Below are 20,210 nucleotides of genomic sequence, written 5' to 3'. Positions count from 1 at the left end.
ATATTGTTAAAAACTATGTCAATAGAAAGAATCCTCCCTGTGTGGCAAAAAGATAATATAAAAATGTTCCTTCAGGCCAACCCATTTATGACTGTACTGATAGAATGAGGACCAGCATCACCTCTTCTCTGTCTCAGACTACATGGCTGAATAGATACGTAGCAGCAAGCCCATCATTTTGAAAGCAGAAAACACACTTCTCATACCAATCAAACACTCTGGGAACTGCTTGACAGCAGGTGTCATAATAACATTCCTCTGCTCATTGGATAACATACCTAAATATAGCTATTATTCATCGTGTTACTGTGTGTTGAACATACATTTCTTCAAAAATACCATTAAAATAAGAAAATATCCTGATCATTTCTTTCTTTTCTTTCTTGTTCTTCTTTTCAGGACATGGGAAGGCCTGCCACTTTGGTATTCACTGATCCATTGGGGTTACTTTGCATTCTTACTGGCAACTGTGTGGAACTGTGGATGGTGAACAATTGTACACAGGCAAGAATCTCAAGAACTTCTCATGAGACAGGGCCAGGTGTACTTTGGACAAATGTCCCATTTGGCTTGTTAACCTCCGTGTTACTCAAAAGATATTTGTGTTGACTTACATAGCATTGTATTTTGTGGTTAAAGGACAACTTTGTTTTTTTTTACAACCAAGGTTTATATTTTAGCTTGTAATTAAAGTAAATAAAAGATGAGTGTTTTTTTTTTTCATTTACTGCTTTCTATAGTTTTAGCAATTTTCGCAATCTTTCTTACAGTGGGCGGGGGCATTCTGTCCGGTGGCTAAATATGTATTTCTTACACAATAAAAAAGGTACGGTGGTCTTTGATGGCCAGATGTGAGTTATTGGGGGCTATCTAAAACATAAACCTTGGTTGTAAAAAAACAAAGTTGACCTTTAAGTTGTTTTCCCCATGGTTGTAAGCACACTTATGTGGCACTGCACACCATTCTCAAATCAACACCAGAGTCTTCAAGAACCCTGTCTTCCCCCCACTCCTCGTCAGATCTTCCCATAGAAATACCTGGTAAGTATAGTTGAAGCCTACATTGTTGCTGTCCGTACCTTGTAGAGCATTTTTCTGTATTTTTCTGCAGTCAGTCTGATTGCTTGTTTTTTGTCACATCTACAGTGCCACTCCTTGCCTGCCGTCACCATTCCTCTGGATCGTATGTTTTGGCTCTCGACCAACACGCTTGGACTCTGACTGCTCTCCTATGCAGGATTTTAATATACCCCTATGTATAGTTTATATATTATATATCTACATCGATACATAATGCTTATTCTGCTACCTGTACGTTTGTACGTATTCATGTAGATTTAAATATTTTCTATACATTAATTGCCCATTGTTACTGTTTTTGGACATCAAAACGCCTGGCAAGGCATTAACCCTTTCCTGTCTCCTGAGTGGCATTTGGGTTCGTAACACAACTCAGTCACAACAGGGTCTCTAAAATAACTGCACGCACGCACGCACGCACGCACGCACGCACGCACGCACGCACGCACGCACGCACGCACGCACAGACAGACAGACAGACAGACAGACAGACAGACAGACAGACAGACAGACAGACAGACAGACAGACAGACAGACAGACAGACAGACAGACAGACAGACAGACAGACAGAGCAGCCTATCATTGCAACAATTGTAAGTAGATTGACAACCTGAAACTGCCTGTGCTATTGCAACAACATATTTTCAATGGCATGAAATATGCCAGCCCAGAGCCAGGATCAAGTGAATAACTTCACACAACAAACAGTGCTATGGTGCATTAATTAGGGTTTCTCTGTTAACCCTGGTGTGAACCTACACAGTAAAATCCTGAGTAAAATACTCTGAATTTTACAGTGTACTGAAAGGGTGGTTTATTTGGAGACTTCAGGTTACAAATCCAGCAAACATTATTTTCTTTTTTCATTGAGATTTTATTTGTAAAATGTGTGCTTTCTCTGCTCATGTGAGTGAGTAAACTAACATAGCTATGACAAGTGTTTATATTCATTCCATTCCTCCCAGGAAAGGGTCATACAATAGAGCATTATGAGAATACGGGTGTGTTCTCAGGTTTTCTGATGCTGTACTTTTCACAATAGCAAGACACACCCATCAGATCCGGGCGGAAATGACATAGCACTTCCAGCCAGATCACACATATTAGGTTCATAATGAGGTTTCTGGCAAAAAAACAATGTCTATGCAGGCTTATGCCTAATGTATATTTAGTTGAAAGACAGTGTAACTCACTGAAAATGACAACTTAAAAATGTGTAATTGTGTTGAATATCTGTTATCTTCAGCTTTAACCTTTGTTATTATCTGAGATACAACTCAATAGTATATATGGCATGGGCACTGAGATGACACAAAATATGTGGACACCTCAGCAGGTACTGTATAACATGTGATCATATTCATTCATTCATGTTAAGCAGGCCTATTTAGGAGCAAAGGTTGTTTCCAGAGATACAAGAATGCAAATACCATTCCAGAATTTGAAAATGTATCTCTTGAACAAATAATGAATTAGCAGTGAGGTGTTTGTACAACATAACAAAGTATATCATGTAAAGGGTTTTATAATATGGTTGGTGATCATAATATGACGATGATTATCGTCATCGTCAACTTTATAAACTTAACCATAAAAAGATTGTCATTGATCCAGCAGACAGTAGGGTGTCATTTAGTTTTACTGCTTTTCAACCACACACACACGCACACGCACACGCACACGCACACACACACACACACACACACACACACACACACACACACACACACACACACACACACACAGGAAGCTATAGAGTAAGGGTGTGCTGTGACACTACAATTACCGTCTGCAATTCAAACATATTTCCATTTGAAGACCAAACAGTTTTTCAATGAGACCAAAGTTTATCTAGTAAACCACTGATTGCACACTTTGTTTTGAACATAACCTGGGGTTAGCTGACATAGAGCTTAATTCGTAGATGGACGCTATATTACCCCATCCTAAATGAAAATATAGCTCTGTTTTACTCAGTTCCAGACTGGCAATGCTTTTTGTTAGTTTTTATTTTGCCAACATTAAATGTAATACGGACTCACACAGTGTGGTGTGTTGTATTGGTGTCTAGTCAATCAATAACCTACGGCATTATATGACTCCACTGATTTGATTTGATTTGATTAGATGTCATAAAAGAAAACATGTTACATGTTTATCGGAGAAACGGATATAAGCACAACAAAGTCATGAGACTTTATGGTACTGTTTTGCAATTTCAGATGCCATCAGGAGCAGAAAGATATCTTGTCAGGTGAATAGGTTGGTTATACTTTTACAGGCTATTGAAAATTTAAACAATGGGTGTAACACTGACTGTCACAGGAATAAAATAAAAGCTCAAATATGTTATTATGAGAGTCTCCCTTAGTGCTTTTTCACAAGAGATATTCTAAAAGCATGCATCCGTCTGTGGCCTCATATACAGTATGTATGCCAATTGGGGTCCTTGACATTAAAAACGTTTGAGAACCACTAGACCGACAGATCAGCTAAATGATGTGCTTTCACTACTTTATATATAAAAATAACAAATGAGGGCTGGGATTTAAATTCCTAAGGCTGACGATACGTAAGGGTTTTAGTTTTAGTCCCATCAACAGCCTACATAAATCATTACTTTAGGTAGTGGGGCCAGTGCCACCAATTGAAACGTAGGCCTACATGGCATTTTATGGGTGGGATGTTTGATGAGTGTGCTGTGTAGATTGTATTCTGATGGATTTGTCACCAATTTCCATGGAAGGGAGAGGTGTGTGTGTGTGTGTGTGTGTGTGTGTGTGTGTGTGTGTGTGTGTGTGTGTGTGTGTGTGTGTGTGTGTGTGTGTGTGTGCGCGTGCGCGCACGCGCGCCACTAAGGCCACACCTCTATAACCGGAAATCCATAGAGAGTGACTGGCAGAGCAATACAGCTGACTGGCAGACAGCTAACTGGCAGAGACCATAAGTATACACTGCACACACTTAACCTCACACAACCTTCCTCATTCAGCGACACAGCCCACTGGATATATTGCAGTAAGTATGCTAACCTCTAGCATAATGTTATTGCTTGTACCCGCTTATCTACAAGCTATCAGCGCGTCGTGTCAGCTTAATAACGAGATAAACTTAGCTTTTAGCTGACCCAACAACCGGAACTTCACCACGACGTTGATGAATAAATAACGCTAGCCTGTCGTGTGGGCAACAGACGGGTGGTTTAGCTGGCTGGTTGGTCTTTTGTTCAACTTACACGCTGTATCAACTCAGAATCGTCTAGCTGCAGCTAGGGGTGAGGTAGCCATGGATACACGACCGACCGTCATGGATGAACTTCAACCTGGTGTTTGACTTTCTCCATTTACGGCCCGTACATCTACATTAACGTTCGGATTTCAAATATACAGTGCTTACCCCATGGCTACGGGTGTTACAATTATGTAAGTACCCGCGGAAGTACCCGTGTCTTCCGTATTGTTCAATAAAAAGCATGTTAATCCGACCGGTGGCCATTTATAAAGTATCAGAGTGCAGTACACCTACCAGCCGATAGGGTCGCGTAGTTGAAAGCATATGGTGAAAATACGGAGAAAATGACCACCGATCGGATTAAAATGTTTTTTTATTGAACAATACGGAAGATTCGGGTACTTCTGTTCTGAGGGACCGTACATAATTGTAACATCCGTGCCATGTCATGATATGACAGTCATGTTTCAGAGCTAGTAGTTAAAGTGGTTATTGTTATTGTTTATTACAATTCGGGGAACGTGTATTAACTGTTAATACCTTTAATAAACTCAGAGTCAGTTGTCATTGCCAGGAAATCAACAACACAGAGAGGATCTACACCCCGTCCAGACGTCATGACCACCGTGGGCGGCTTATACTACTGGCTCTTAATGAGCAGCTTTGTCCTGCTTGCTGTTCATGGTAAGTACTGTTACTGTAAATTATCTGTTTATGCTTATTTTCATCGTCGTCGTACTAAGGTGTCGCTCGCCGGAAAAAGCCGCTCCTGTGACAGTTGTGAGCTTCAGATCGGCCATTTCCGGCGATTGACACCGTCGTACGTCGGGTTTGCAGCCCTGCCAACCCTCCTAACCCTCCTTGATCATGAAGGAGTCTCCTTGAGGACTCTGTGGTTGTCATTTCTCCTTTGTTTCTCCTTGATTTGGTATCAAACTCCCAAAATTCACCAGAACACAGGAAATTACATCTACTATGTTAAAAAAAGTTTCTGGGTGAAGGGTGTGGTCAGAGATATAGAGATACATACAGAGATATTCACTTTTAAGCAATGAATGGTTATTATTAAATATGGGTCTTACATAGCCCTATAATGTCTGTGATCTTACATACATTTCATGTATTACAAATACACAGCCATAGATCGGTCCCACCCACACACGGTTAGCAGAGTGATCTGCGCGGCATAAAAGTGTCATATTATTGGGTGAGTCTGTACTCACCCAATAATTAATTCCTAAGACTTGGAGTCAGATATTGTCCTCTAGTTTCATATCCATTTGAAAACCCGTGTTTAGTAAAATATCTCCACTTTTCCACGAGATTACATGAAATGTATGTAAGATCACAGACATTATAGGGATAGGTCTTAAATTGCTTCAGTCATCAAATTAATTTCTGTTTTGCGTTTTAATGGATGAAATTGTACCCATCGTTTTCCAATGCTAGTAAAGCAAGCCTGATAAAAGTATCAAACTCGAAAAATTCATCAGAACATTAGAAATAACATCAATATGTCAATACAATATTATATCTGCAGTGGTTTGAGGGGGTCTCCCTAACCTTTTTTTTTTTTTCTTCATTGAGAAGAAATGTAGACCCATAGGTGTTGGGTAGGAGAACTGTAACTCTTGACAGTAGGGCTGGCAGTTTAAGCAGGAATTATTGACAGTAGGGCTGCACATCATGATGTTTTCATATCATATGTTATAGTAATCAATCAAAAAACACATTTCAGAAAACATAAAATATGCAAATAACATTGTGGAATATTGCGATGATGATATGACTCACAACAACTATTGAAGTATAGGCTACACTTTTAATGTCTTTCTACCTTTAGGTTTTTGCTGCTAACATAGAACCCAGAAAATTAATAGACTACTGTATGCACAACAAACAAAAACATGCTTATACCTGGATTGTTAAAATGCTTGTTGATTTTGCGATGCCGATACATGTTTCGATATTTTGTGCAGCCCTACTTGACAGAGCAGTAGAATTTTGCTCTACCAAGCGTGAGACCTGGGTTTGAATCCCGGTTGGACGTGAAACTTAACGCATCCACTTCAACTTACAACGTATCGCTTTTCTTTCATAGCTCAAGACTGTCCCAAACCCACAACTGGACCTGCAAACACAGTTTTGATTAGCGCCGACATCCTCAAACCGACGTTTCCGGATGGAACTACCGCTACCTGGGAATGTGAGACGGGCTATGTAATCGAGGGGGGCGATAAGAGACAAACATGCAGCGCTGGAACCTGGACTCCTGCTGTTGTGACACTTGAATGCGACAGTAAATATTTACACTTTTTATCCTTAAACGTTGACTGCTATTTGTAATAAAAAAGAAGGTAAAAGTAAAAAAAAAACAGTAATCATCCCAATCATCTCTTATTTTGAAAACTCTGAAATGTAACAGGACTCTTAATCACAGTTTATCACCCAATGACACTTGCAACCATATATTCTATACTACAGTGTATATAATATTTTTAATGGATTTTCTCCTGCTAAAATTATTATTGTTTTCTCTTTTTCAGGGAAAAGTTGTGGCTCAATTCCGGAACCGTCTAATGGAAGAATAGATTTTCCTGAGGGGAATCAGTTTGGCGACAAGGCTGTGATAACCTGCGATACTGGGTTAGTGATGACTTGACTTGTCTTGTTTCTGTTTCTGAAGTTCATGGTTGACAATCTGGGGTATATTTAAAATTATATTTTGTTCCATGGACTTTCACCTAAAAGGCTTAACAAGTAAATTTGATACCATTTTGTCTAATGATAAAATACTTTCATTATCTGCTGTACACACTACGTCCCCACACTGCAAAAACAAAGAGGGTGTTATTTTTAATTGTAAAAAAAAATAGGCTTAGTTTTATTAGATTTGTATTAGTTTTATTTTAAATGTAATAGGCTCTGTGCGTATCTGTAGCATATCGGTACCCTTTTCTGGTTCGTTTTCCCATATTTTCGTTTGATTGGCCCATCAGCAGATTTGAACTGGAATCATGTGAATATGTGTTTCCAGTTCAAATGAAGCTATGGGAAAACAAACCAGTATTCAACCTTCTGAAAAAACATGGGACTACAATTATGCACAAAGCCTACTGTATGTGAGGTATTTGTCAGTGGTGAGTTCAATTAATGAACATTTTTAGATTTAGAAATCTAGATTAGATTTCTTTTCACATTAAATGTTATGTTATTTGTTGCTGTCCTACAAAGGTAAATGCAATAGCTGAACTTTTGGTCAAAATGAAGTTATTAGGGCACTCGGGTGGCACAGTGATAAAGTGCCTGCCTACCACGCAGAGTCTGGGGGTTTGAATCCACCGCGTTGCATCTGGTTTTGTCAAGTGTCTATACGTTTTGGTGAGGGAAGCTGGGTGGGGATGGTGATATTTGTCAGCAGGGAGTGTTGGGCGGAGAAGTAGGACAAAGGCTCTCCCGGTGGGGGCTCCTCGCTGGCTGGTGAGCCAGTATAATACAACACACATTGCTGTGTGGGGAGGAATTAATTAACAACTAAATTGGGGGGAAAAGTTATTATTAAGGTCAAAGGTATCAGCCATCATGATTTTTGCGGAGAAACAATTACCTCATGAATACGTATGCATTATTGCTTAATATATACCTATAACCCATCGGCTGGCCAGTTGAAACACTTTAACCACGGGAACCCAAGTGTACCTATTGTGAACATCTTATAATAGGCAAACATTCAGTGAAAAACATGAAAATAGCAGATCTACAAGCTCACCATGCATTGATGTGTTGTGAGCCTGTAAATCTACTATTTTTGGCAAGAGATTTGGTGAGAGGAAAAAATTAGGGTGACAATTATAGACCCCTGGGGGACACGGTCAACAAAGTATCTATAGAGATTAAGTAGTTAAGACATTTTTATCAGTTTGATACTTTGCGTAGTTACTGCGTAGGGCAGTATAATAACCGTTTGTCCCATCACAGTAGAATTGCATGCACATGTTGTCTAAATCCTGCTGGAATGTTCAAATAAAGTCTCAGTGTTCATTTATACATTTCAGTTCAGTTAACACTCAGGACAGGAGTTTTTAATGTCTTTGTCCTGGTTTCCCCCAGTTACAATTTGGTACCGGCAGTTAGTAATGAACGAAGTTGTGGAGCTGATGGGACCTGGATGGGCAGATTTGGAAGATGTGAAGGTTGGTAATCAAAATACACTTAAATAAGACCGTAAAGTAATTATGTCTTTTCTCCATTTCTTTTTCTCGTTTCTCCGTTCTGATGTTTTATATTTATTCTACAGTGGTTAAATGTGGAAAGCCAGGTGACATTGAAAACGGCAGATTCAGTCCAGTGAATGACGATTATGATTATGGAAATGTTGTGACATACAAATGTAGTAAGGGTTTCACACGCAATGGAACGGAGTCGTTAGACTGTCGAACTGATGGGCAGTTCCATCCGGCACCTCCAACATGTATAAGTAAGTTTCAGTGTTATTTTCAACCATTCCTCAAACATTTGTTCAATATTTTCAACCCTTCCTCAAACAATTATTAGATGGAATTATTATAATTATTATATATAAAGCCTTCTAATTTTGATAACCATTACTGTCAACGTGTCCCATATTTTTCAGCCCATCTTAAAATTGTTTTTCTTTGTTCTCACAGTAGTCAAATGTGAAACGCCTAATGTCCCAAATCTGAAGCGGTTTGAGGGTCCTCCACCCCCTTATGGATATAAGCATCATGTGACATTCAAGTGCGATGATGGATTTGCGATTGTCGGCTCACCCAGTGTGACATGTGAAATTAGTGGGTGGTCACCTCCACTTCCACGATGCAAAGGTATGGCTAATGTAGCTCTGGTCCATTGCTTTAGCGAGTTCTCTCTTAACGCTATGCCAGGGACTAAGTATTTCCTCATTGACAAGGTTTATGATGTCTACACTTTAGTAAAATAAAGAAAATGGTACTTTCGCTACTCATGGAAACAAAGACGGTTGTACAGTAGGTTGTTGGAAGACTCTCAGAACCCCACCTTTGGTGTAAAATCCACCCTTTTGCCATAAAATATATATACACCAGATGGGAGAAACCTTTATTGACTTACTTGCCACCTACAGATCCAGTCAATGGCATTGACCAAATATAGCCTGATTTATACTTCATCATACAGTGTTCACATGATGCGACATGCAAGTTTGTAGATCTGGTATTTTCAGCGGGAAACACTGTCATACAATGGAGTATAAATTAAACCGACACTATGTAATGTTGGGTATCAGCGGCCACTTTGGACACATAACATGATATGGCAGCCAAAGTGCTGCGTTTTACACACGTGGCTCATGTTCCCGGTGCTGGTGCCGGTCCGTATCACAATACAAGCACACTAGTCATACCCCGGATGTGTCCTATGCGCCCGACGCAAGACACTGATACACTGACACGCAAACTTGCAATGTTTCAGCATACATGTTTACCCTCCCTGATAACACTTGAAATTGACCATGAAAAGAAATCGTTTAATATGGTATATGGATTGTAATCCATTAGAAACACACACTGGACACTGCCATTATAGTAACGTGTCAGTCGTCGTACCATTGAAGATTGTCAACGTAGGCTATTGCATCTTCACGATATGGACTGCACTGTTGACTCTTTGTTTTCGATAGTATGTAAAAGGTCCCAAAGAGAAACTTAGTTTGATGTCCTCGCAGCCAATCAGAAACAAGTATGTCACCAAGACCTGGTGAGGACATGCTGTGATTGGCCAGTCGTCGCTTTGACCGGCAGTTCTGCCTTTTCTTCGTTGCACGTGACTTCTGTCTTTTGGGAGGAAGGGGCGGCCTCTATCCTGAATTTAGCCAATCGCAAGCAGTTGCTTGGTAGAAGTGTGATGTAGGCTGGAATTATTAGCAGATCTGCAGTGAGCTTGTAGGTCTGCTATTTTCAGTCCTGCTAAACTCCAATGTGCCCATTGTCCAAACGAGAACCCGCATCAGGCAGGCAGAGTCCTGCAGCAAAATGGTGTGTGACACAGTATAAGGGGCGGGCGGTCCCCAGGTGAAACGATTGATAAATAGGGAATCTTCTCTTACGTGTTTGACGTTCCTACCTGTGCTACCTTAGAGCTCGAATGCCCGGATGAGCCTCATTGTCTCCCCTATACATAATACAGTAAAACCCCTAGCAGGGATCCCCTTGAGTCTATAAAGTTGTGGAAGGGTGTTTGCTATTGCTTACAAATTGAACTTTATAATTTTGTAGGACATAGTATGCTATATAGTTGATACATACATAGTACCGCTTTAACCCATTAAGACCTGGAACGCATCTGTGTCACTTTAGATTTCTTTGGCTATTCAAAAATAGCAGATATACAAGCTCATAGCGCGGCACCGAGTGCCGCGCTATGAGCTTGTAGATCTGCTATTTTTGAAAAATCTTGACTTTTTTTGTTTTAGATTTAAAAAACAACAACTTATGTTTCTGATTTAGAAAACATTTTTAAGAATCGCATCAGGTCTTAATGGGTTAAGTAATGGACATGACTTATTGTGGGACTTTCATTTACATTTTTACCTTTTTCTTGAAATATGTGGCCTGTAGTCAGAGGTTGCTGAAAACAAATTCTGAATTATCTATGGGGAAATGTGAAATGGAAAAAAGAAATGTGTAGATTTCTAATGACGGTATTATTGTGTACTCAATTGTTCAAAATGCTCCAGTTGAGGGTGGTTGTTGTTTTTCTTCACATGCCAACTGTGTGTCCATGTGCGTCATCAGGTAATCCTTTGATTGGACTTTCCCTGGTTTTCCTTCTACTCCAGTTGTGTTCAGTCTGTGTTAAACAGCAAACTGGTTGTGGTTGACATTTTTCTGATGGCTTTTAGTGAAACAAAGTTGTAAAACAACTTCAGCTTTTTTGTGCAATCTCAACACATACGGTACCTATTTTGGAGATGTAATTGAATGATACAAATTCCTGGCCTAATACGCTTGTATGCCTTTATAGCGATTCCAACTACCACCCCCCCCACTACTACTACTACTACTACTACTTCTACTACTACAGAGACAGCAGGTAGTCCATATTGCCATTACATCTAAAATGCTGTAGTAAAGGGTTGTCAAAATCTCCAGCAAGGTCCAGCCCGTTGCCTCATTAATTTTTATTTTTATTCACATCTAATTATCCATGTATGGTAGCTGCTCTCTCTTCTTTTGCCAATGCCACACAGCCAAAGTGCTGTTGTGCGTACATGGGGGCAGCAGGTATACACCAGCTGAACTGAAGGCTGCAAGGGAAAGAGAATCACGGACCTTGCAGGAGATTTTCACACTCAATTAAAAGAGAAAGTGAGGTCATCCATTGCCTTCTGTGTAAGCACCGACATGACTAATGAAGCTGACTAATGAAGCTTAATTGGGAATCTTTATGCGTGTGCTGATGCATCTTTGAGACCACACCTCAAATTAATAATTCGGTGCATTTATAGACCATCAGGTAATCTTTAGGCTTGTCACAATTATTACATAATCGTCTAATCGCAATTATTTGAGATGATCGCAATTTTTGGTTTCATAATCGTTTCCATGTTGAAAAATGTTCATACATTTTCAAATATTTAAAAAAGCAGAAATAGCAGATATACAAGCTTGTAGATCAGCTATTTTTAAATGTATTAAATTATTAAATATGCACAATTTCTTTGCATATTTAATCATTGTATCATTGTAATTAATTTATCATCAATTTATTATCAATTTTTGATTACGAAGCCTAAAAGGCAAACGGAAATTAAATTGTTATTCATATGTTCCAATGCAAAACACACAATTAAATCCTCAATCACAATTATTTGAGTGACAATTCATTGTCAACTTAAATTTGTAATCGTGACAGCCCTAGTAATCTTCTGATTGCACTATCCCTGTAACGGCAAACCTTGGCTGCTTGTAATTGTGGCTTTTTCGTTGTGGCTTTTAGTCAAGCAATGTCATAACGTGAAACGGCTTAAACCTTTTTGTGCAAAGGGAACGGGAATTCCTGGCCTAATAAACCTTTATACCTTTTTATAGATTTTACTACCACGACCAGCCCACCTCCCACCAGTCGTTCTACTACAAAACGCTCCACTACCCCGCCAGGTAGTCCATGTTGTCATCATCGTCATCCTATATTTCTACAAAGCTCTGTGGCTCTGTGTGTCTTGTGTGTGCGTGCGTGCGTCCCCAAAATCTCTTCTGCTTTACCCAAATTCGAGCCGTTTAATAGCCTTTTTCCGAACCTCGCCATCAAATCGCCTACGTCTGGCCCATTTCATTTTTCTTAAATTTCTTTCTTCGTCGGCGTAATTCAAATTATTTTGACACCCCTGCTGAAGTATGTGTTGACATTGCTTGAATCTGGTTGTTTTGGCTTCAAATTTCTATGGTATTAACTTAAGACAAAGTGCTGTATTTACTTTACATTATTCTTACATTGCTTGGCCCATGTTGTGCAACTGATGATTAAAGCATAATCCAACATTTACACTGCGTTTGGGGAATGCTCTCATGTTTGTTAAAATGGAGAACTATTACTATTGCTTTGAATTTGTGTTACTGTTCTTTTGCTTTAGAAACAGATGGTGGAAAACTACCTGATCCTACCAAACCAAGTAAGTCCAAACGTGTGTGTGTGTGTGTGTGTGTGTGTGTGTGTGTGTGTGTGTGTGTGTGTGTGTGTGTGTGTGTGTGTGTGTGAGATTTTTGTGTTTCGACTCAAGCTGTTATCAAAAGTACCTCAATTTCCACAGCAATTCATAAAACAATATTTTTCTGTCCTGTTAATTGTAGCTAATGGCGTGGTTCCAACTCCAAACAACACACCAACAATTGTGGGAAGTGTCATAGGGGGTAAGTTCACATTACAGGGCCTAAACCGTCATGAAAACGTCTTTATATATATTTATATATACTTTTGAAAAGTAATGGAAATCAAATTTAGAAATATTTTAACGTCAACCATTTTGGATTAATTGGAGAATTCTAACCCCTAGTCTCTGCGGTGGTGGACAGGAACTTTACCCCTGCACCCTGTCAGATATCAAAATGATTCCTGATATGTTGCACCGATATGACTATATGAGCTATACTTACTTACACAGAAGGTGATGTCTGCTGTGTGGAAAGTCATGTGAGGAGAGAGCAAGACACAATCGATTAATAGCAAATTTAAGCCACCTGAAGATCTGACATCCTGAAATATAGCTTTCCTTAGCACATCTGTAGCACGGAGGTGTGACAGAACACTAGATTTCAGGGATCATATCTATCCATACTGCACTTAGATATCACACTTAAACCCAACCCCATTTCCATCACTTTTCCATGTTGTAAAGTCCTGTAAAAGTTATGGAAATTCCATTTGTCAAAATTTGTATGAACCCTGATGGTACTGTAGATAATAAAGATGGTAAAGAGTTGGAAAAAAAATATGATGCTACAGATATACAGTTGACTGATAATGTGTTTATTATAAAGAAGAAATATACCATTCATTTGCAATAACATATTCTAAAGATTAACTATGCAAGTGACAATGCACAGATGTCAAACTGTAACTATGTAAATGATAATGCACGGAGTGAGTTATTTTCGGTACACCTTGTGTATTGTCAAGCTTAGAAAACAACAGCCCGCAAACAATGTTGTCCTATTAACAACTTTCTAATCCGACAAACGGCTTCTCAAATTTGTTCACTACTGTTGTTAGGGTGTCTGGCAGGTTTTTTTTAATCTGAAAAACTATAACATTTTGCCAGAATTAAGGCCTTAAATATTTTGTCTGTAAAGTATGAAATATGAATTTCAGTGGCAAAGGTACCCTTATATAAGAGGTGGCACCCCTCGATTGGCATTGCCATCTTTGACCAACCAAGTGTAGTGTATTGTTATAATGCCAGGGGGCGCTATACATATCTGAGGCACCGAATGAATATTGAAAGAGTTTCATTATTTTTTGAGTCCGTGGTACAACAATCTTAACATTTTCATTAATGTGGCATACCTTTTTTGTTAAGTCATCCATTTTGGTTGAAATGTTTGGTAACACTTGGTATCCCATGTCTATGATGCCCATCCCATGTCTATGATGCATTATAAACATACTTATAATGTATTATACTCTGCTTATGACACAACTCGTAATGCTTTATAACAATAATCATAACACATTATAAAGCATTATATTATAGTTTTTGTATCTTTTATTGCCAAACTGCAATAGCTGATTCCATTCCATTACCATTTTGGCACAGTAAAGGGGAATGTCTTAAGATTAAAATGTGCAGAAAATGCATGAAGAGCCCTTCATATCGATATATAAAAAAAAAGAAGGGAGATGATATACTTCATTAAATAGATTGAATACTTTATTAACATGTTTGATAACAGTATGGCAGTAGTCAAAAAAGCTCTGTTGAAAGGATGACACAAAAAGCCCAGAGGGACTTGTTTCCCTTGTGGTCCATTGTATTCAATTAATCAGTAAGACATACAATACATTACATAGCTGTAAAAGCTCCAGTAGCAGCAAAAGATATATTTACAGAAAAAGGAGGGGTGGGGGCAGGGGGCAGAGGATGCCTCTACCAAGGGCCTCCTTCTGTGGAGCTCTTTGAGGGAGTGTGTTGTTTGACTCTATAGGCATAGCAGTGGCGGCCATTTTCTGGTTCCACTTCAAAATAATCAATGCATTTTTCCCATTGACATTTCCAAAAATATTTATATCAATTCATTTAAGCCTAGAATCAAGCCATCCAGGGTCCTGGTGAATCATGACCATAAAACATGTTTTTCTGTGATTTTAATTTAATTTTATATTTATTATATGATATACTATATTTAATAAATACCCTTTGTTTTGCCGTTTTCAAAAGGTTTTTCACAGAATCAAACGTTTTATGGTCATGATTCACCAGGACCCTGGATGGCTTGATTCTAGGCTTAAAATAATTGATATAAATATTTTTGGAAATGTCGATGGGAAAAATGCATTGACTATTTTGAAGTATTGAACTATTGTGAACTGGTTCCACTTCAAAATCACCACGGGGGGGGGGGGGGGGGGGGGCGTGGCATAGTAGCTGCAGACATACTTGTGGGGGGAAATGTTAAGTCAACCTTTTTATACCCCACAAAGATGTCCGCCGCTACCAAATGACACTTGTTGAAGCCCCCTTCAGGATTTTTGGCACGCACTATAGGGGCAAGTTGGTAGGGGAGAGAATTGATAGTCTAAGGTTATTTTTAAGTGTGGATAAGCAGTCGAGATCTTTAATGGCTGTTGGAAGGACATTCCATATTTTGGTGGCAGGGGGAAAGGTCAGAGGAGCTCCCTCTGGTGTTATGCCCATGGGCAGGTCTCACTCTAGGTGTTATGTCCATGGGCATGTCTCACTCTAGGTGTTATGCCCATGGGAAGGTCTCACTCTAGGTGTTATGCCCATGGGAAGGTCTCACTCTAGGTGTTATGCCCATGGGAAGGTCTCACTCTAGCGAAGTAGACTTTCAATGGACTGAGACATCTCCTTTTCTTTCTTGTCAAAATAGTTATTAGTTTTGTCGTCTTCGGAGTGGGTTGCTGTGTGTACTTGAAGAAGAAACGGTAAACTCCATTCAACAAACTATCTTTTGCCAAGCTAGCCTTTTTGCCCTTCCGTCTTTACGCATGGCCATAGGTTTGTTCCATTTTGCATGATACATTTGTGTTTGTGGAGCTTTTTTGTTTATCTCCAGAGATAATGTTGCCTCTGTCTGTTGTTATGCACCTGTCCGTCTGTCTGTGTCTATCTGTGCGCGGTTGATCTTGGAAACCACTGGACCGATCACCGTAGAACCTTTGCACGCTGCCAGTAGGCCAAGGAAGGCCAAATAAGCCTCATGGTGGCGCTATACCAGGCTTTTTATTATAGCTTGTAACTCTTGAACTATAGGTTGTGCAATCCAATTAATGTTTTCCCTGGATACCTCAACTCTACATATAGACCGCACTCATTTCCAGCTAACAATTATATTATTATTAATATATATGTGACATTCAGTCAAGCCCAAATTGTAATTGCATGGTGATGGGCCTCTATAGAGTGCACCTCCAACGCTGCTTCTGCCCACAGCGGGTGCTACAAATGCGCAAAGTTGCATCGTATGTCATACAAATGATATTTCCCCCCAAAGCTTCCTTGGGTCCTGGCAGTTGCAACCTACTTATCCCTGGCTAGGCAACTCAGCCTTGCGGAGATATGCACCCCTTTCTAGTGTAGATTTGGCATCCAAAATAACACCAGCCCAGGGTATTTGACTTCAAGCAAACTCGATATGCAGAGAATTGAAAAGTCTGTACAGTGCCTTGTTAAACCCTGGCTAAGAGGTCTGGTGTCTGCTAAAACGGTTAGGATGGTATTTTGACTGAAAAGGGGTGATGGTCTTTGTGTTACTATCTTGTGTATTCCAGCAATCCTTTCTAGTTCTCACTAAAGCTTAATTTATTCTTCGACGAAAAGTGACATGCAACTCAATGTCACTCAACAAAAACATGTATATTCAACTGAAAAGTTCCACTTTTCAGTTGAGAATATGCATTTTTGTGTCAAATGACATGTCACATAACATATTTCACCAAAGCCAAAGATGACCAGTCACTTTTGGCTTACAGCTCTCCTAGTGGCTACTTGGGAAATGTGACCCAAAAAGATGAAGAGAGGGAGTTATAGCGCGCTCGGTAAGAATAAATATATTCTGATTAATAGGAACAATGTGACTAAATAGGATTTTGAAAATAAAACTCTGCCCTGTTTGTGTGCTACTGTTGGCTCCTTTTTCCTAATAACTTTTTCGACTAACCTGGCACCTTTTTTCCTAATAACCATTAATACCAACCTGTTGGAATGTGTAAAACTGTCGGTTTCCTGTTTCAGAGGGGATCCTGTGAAACTTCCTGTGTGAAACCTAATGTAACTATTATCTAGAAATGACTATTTTGAAATATCCTACTTTTTTTTTGTCAGCTCTAAGCGTAGTGGCCTGGCTGACAATGGACCATTATAACATCTTATGAAGTTCCAAACCAAGCTGGAAGGATATGGCTGGACCAGCCCTTGAATGTACAACGCATGCATGTGGAAGGCCCTGTGGGTGGACCTTGAAACCACAAACCTTGCAACACGGTAATAATTAGTGCCATCATCTGCTTGTGCTGCAAGGGTGGCAAGCATTGATTGGCTGGCAGTGATTTATATCTTCTGTCTATGTCAAAGTCCACTGATCAAATGATTTATTTTCACCCCTACGCCCTGATTCAACTTTCTGATGTGTGTTGGATCTGCATCACTGCTGTTTTGATATTCTATAATTAGGAAGGAGGTCCCAATCTGTACCTTTTTGGTACTGTTGGTGCCATAAGTGATGGCATCACATAAAATATATCACATTGTCACATATTATAGCTAAAGTGAAGCTAAGTCGGCAACATATTTGCATGAAATGCAATGTTGTCTTTGGTAGCACTTAAATGGGGGGGGGGGGGGGGGGGGGTTCTGTGTTTTCCCTTACTTCAGGTATTGCCATCTTTAAATGATAGTTAATAACATAAAATTAAAATATTTGGACATAACTGAACATATTTGTGTTGAAAAAGAAAAACAATTATCACTTAATAAATCCATACAATTCTTTATATTTACCACTAGATTTTACCTGTTACGCACCTTAACTTGGCTTTTGCTGGCAAAATTATTGTAAAATGTAGGGGATCAAATCAGCCACATCAGCTATTCTCTTTGTCCATGTAATAGTATTGAAAGAATTGTGTGACTTGTTGCTCAAGTGTTGAGATTGTCACGTAGTCACGTACTATATGCCTTAATATAAGACAATGGGTTTAAGTTTGCCGTTTCTTCCACTTTCTGTGAACACTGATTTTTTTTCCTCCATACTGTGTAAAATATAATTTTGTTACAGTTCCATTTAGACTGGAATAATCTGAGATGTATGTGTGAGAGACTGTGAGAATGTGCACTTAATTTTGTACATATTGAGTATAGTTCTGTGAGTAGGCTTACAGTTTTGCCTAGCTGCGCCATCATTTAATTTAATTAAAACCTTGCTCACCAAGTAAATTCTAAACTTTTTGCACAATAATATGAATGATGATTATTTATTTGACTAAAGTGCTATTGTATATTCCAGACTGCCATTCTATATTTCAATTAAACCACCAAGCACTATATAAAGGTGAGAATTTTGATTGTATTACTGTATATATTTTGAGATACCTGGTAGGGGCCTGTTTTTGAGGTCTCCTCAAAGTGTGCACTCGCCTCTAAGGCTTTTATTTCTTTTAAAATGTTATCAATACGCGAGTCGGTGTACTGTATTATCTACAATACATATTGTGTGTTCTCGGCATAGATGCAGCTTTATTTTTCAGATTTTGATTTTCATGATGTGTTACTAAAATAAAGTAAATCATTCACAGAGGTCTACTCCACATTGTTTTCATGAAGACTAGGTGGGGAAAAAAGGCTATATTTGGACTACCAATTTAGTCAAAAAAGTTAGTTAAAGAAGTTGTTTAACCACTTAAGGGCTATCCATAACAAAGCACTATGAGAAGACATAGTTTTAAAATGTGTACACACAACTACTATAGCGACAATGGTGAGTGATAGAGCTTTCTGTGGACCCTATTTTATGCTTTGTCATACGCTAGTACAACAAAGCTGCCAATAATGTCATGCCCACAATAGGAACGCTAGGTTGAAAGTGGTCCAAGGCACAGCATTTTATATTTTACATAACACTATACAACTATGAAAAAAATACACAATTACAATGGCTATATCTTAGACCCTATTGAATGTGAAAACTTTGAAGCTCAGTATCTTAAAACCACTCTGAATGTGGATATAACCTAGAGTCTTTGCGTTGTACAGTACAGTATATGCACACATTGCATGCCAAAAAAGCAGCCATTTATATCTTGGTGTAATTACTGTACTATCTGTACATGACACTTTACTGTCCATTGGAATTATGAAAATATACAACAATGATTAAAAACCTTTATTATATCATTGTCAAGGAATACAGACTCAAACTATACTTAATTCATTGCCATTAATACCGTATTTGGAGGTAGTTAGGATGCCAAACAAGCAGTGATTTCTATCTACTGTAGGTGTAGTGAGACTGGAATTATAAAAAATGATTATTTAAAAAAAAACTCACAGTACTTAATTGCCATTAATAGCTTATTTGGAAGTAGTTTGGAGAAACTGAAAATATGACCCATTGGTTCAACCAATCATTATTGATTATTTATTATCATATTTTCTTTATCACCTGTTGCTTTCTCCAGTCTTGCTCTTACACTGTGTATACCACTCTGGATAAGAGCAGCTGCTGTACCAAATTGTTTAGTGAAGTAAATTTATGTTCCATCAACATCAAGGATAACAAATACTGGAATATGTCAAGACACAATGCCACCTAGTGGACTTGCCTGGGCGTAACATACCAATAGCATTGTTAATCATGTTTTAAGTGTTTTGAGAAGTTTTAATAAATGGATTTTAATTGCATGTCTTAAAATGTAATGATTGTCAAGTTTAACAACATTGAAAACAGCTAATTGTCTATTACATTATGTTTGTACTTCATCCTACCTACAATGAACTGATTAAATGGGTTAAATACATTAGCTCATCTGTTCACAGTTTGTATCAGCACCTCCAGTTGAACAAGTCCTTGTTTCGGGTCCTTGAAAGTGACTTCTGTTTCCTGTTTGGTTAAAGACGAGATCTGTCCTTCATTGTAACCGATTTCAAATGGTGCTAGAAACATAATAA

General features: G+C 38.8%; 1 protein-coding gene across 7 annotated transcripts; it reads left to right on the top strand.

Moving 5' to 3' along the window:
• Nucleotides 1-3,965: 3,965 nt before the first annotated feature.
• On the top strand, nucleotides 3,966-18,840 carry LOC311052932 (membrane cofactor protein-like). 7 transcript variants are annotated; one of them, XM_084068242.1, is made up of 14 exons: nucleotides 3,966-4,099; nucleotides 4,887-4,996; nucleotides 6,414-6,611; nucleotides 6,859-6,958; nucleotides 8,423-8,505; nucleotides 8,610-8,789; nucleotides 8,980-9,156; nucleotides 11,333-11,401; nucleotides 12,400-12,468; nucleotides 12,942-12,980; nucleotides 13,159-13,218; nucleotides 15,916-15,970; nucleotides 17,018-17,083; nucleotides 17,370-18,840. In XM_084068242.1, the coding sequence occupies exons 2-13, from the start codon at nucleotides 4,930-4,932 to the stop codon at nucleotides 17,073-17,075; spliced, it is 1,155 nt and encodes a 384-aa protein (XP_083924368.1). In that variant the 5' UTR covers nucleotides 3,966-4,099; nucleotides 4,887-4,929; the 3' UTR covers nucleotides 17,076-17,083; nucleotides 17,370-18,840. The 7 variants fall into 7 exon arrangements, with proteins under 7 accessions (XP_083924368.1, XP_083924373.1, XP_083924372.1 ...); XM_084068243.1 differs by having other exon boundaries at nucleotides 4,003-4,099; nucleotides 4,874-4,996; XM_084068247.1 differs by lacking the exon at nucleotides 11,333-11,401.
• Nucleotides 18,841-20,210: the final 1,370 nt, after the last annotated feature.

This window comes from Gymnoscopelus microlampas, assembly GCF_963454915.1.
Source record: "Gymnoscopelus microlampas genome assembly, chromosome: 10".
In the NCBI taxonomy this organism is placed as follows: domain Eukaryota; kingdom Metazoa; phylum Chordata; class Actinopteri; order Myctophiformes; family Myctophidae; genus Gymnoscopelus; species Gymnoscopelus microlampas.
The sequence above is the reverse complement of the archived record's forward strand: the minus strand, read 5'-3'. Positions and strand labels throughout refer to the sequence as shown.

Coding starts and splice junctions, on each gene's coding strand:
- LOC311052932 (XM_084068242.1), top strand. CDS start 4,930: ATGACCACCGTGGGCGGCTTATACTACTGGCTCTTAATGAGCAGCTTT. Junction 6,612..6,858: donor TGTGACACTTGAATGCGACA/GTAAATATTTAC, acceptor TCTCTTTTTCAG/GGAAAAGTTGTGGCTCAATT. Junction 9,157..11,332: donor TCCACTTCCACGATGCAAAG/GTATGGCTAATG, acceptor ATGCCTTTATAG/CGATTCCAACTACCACCCCC.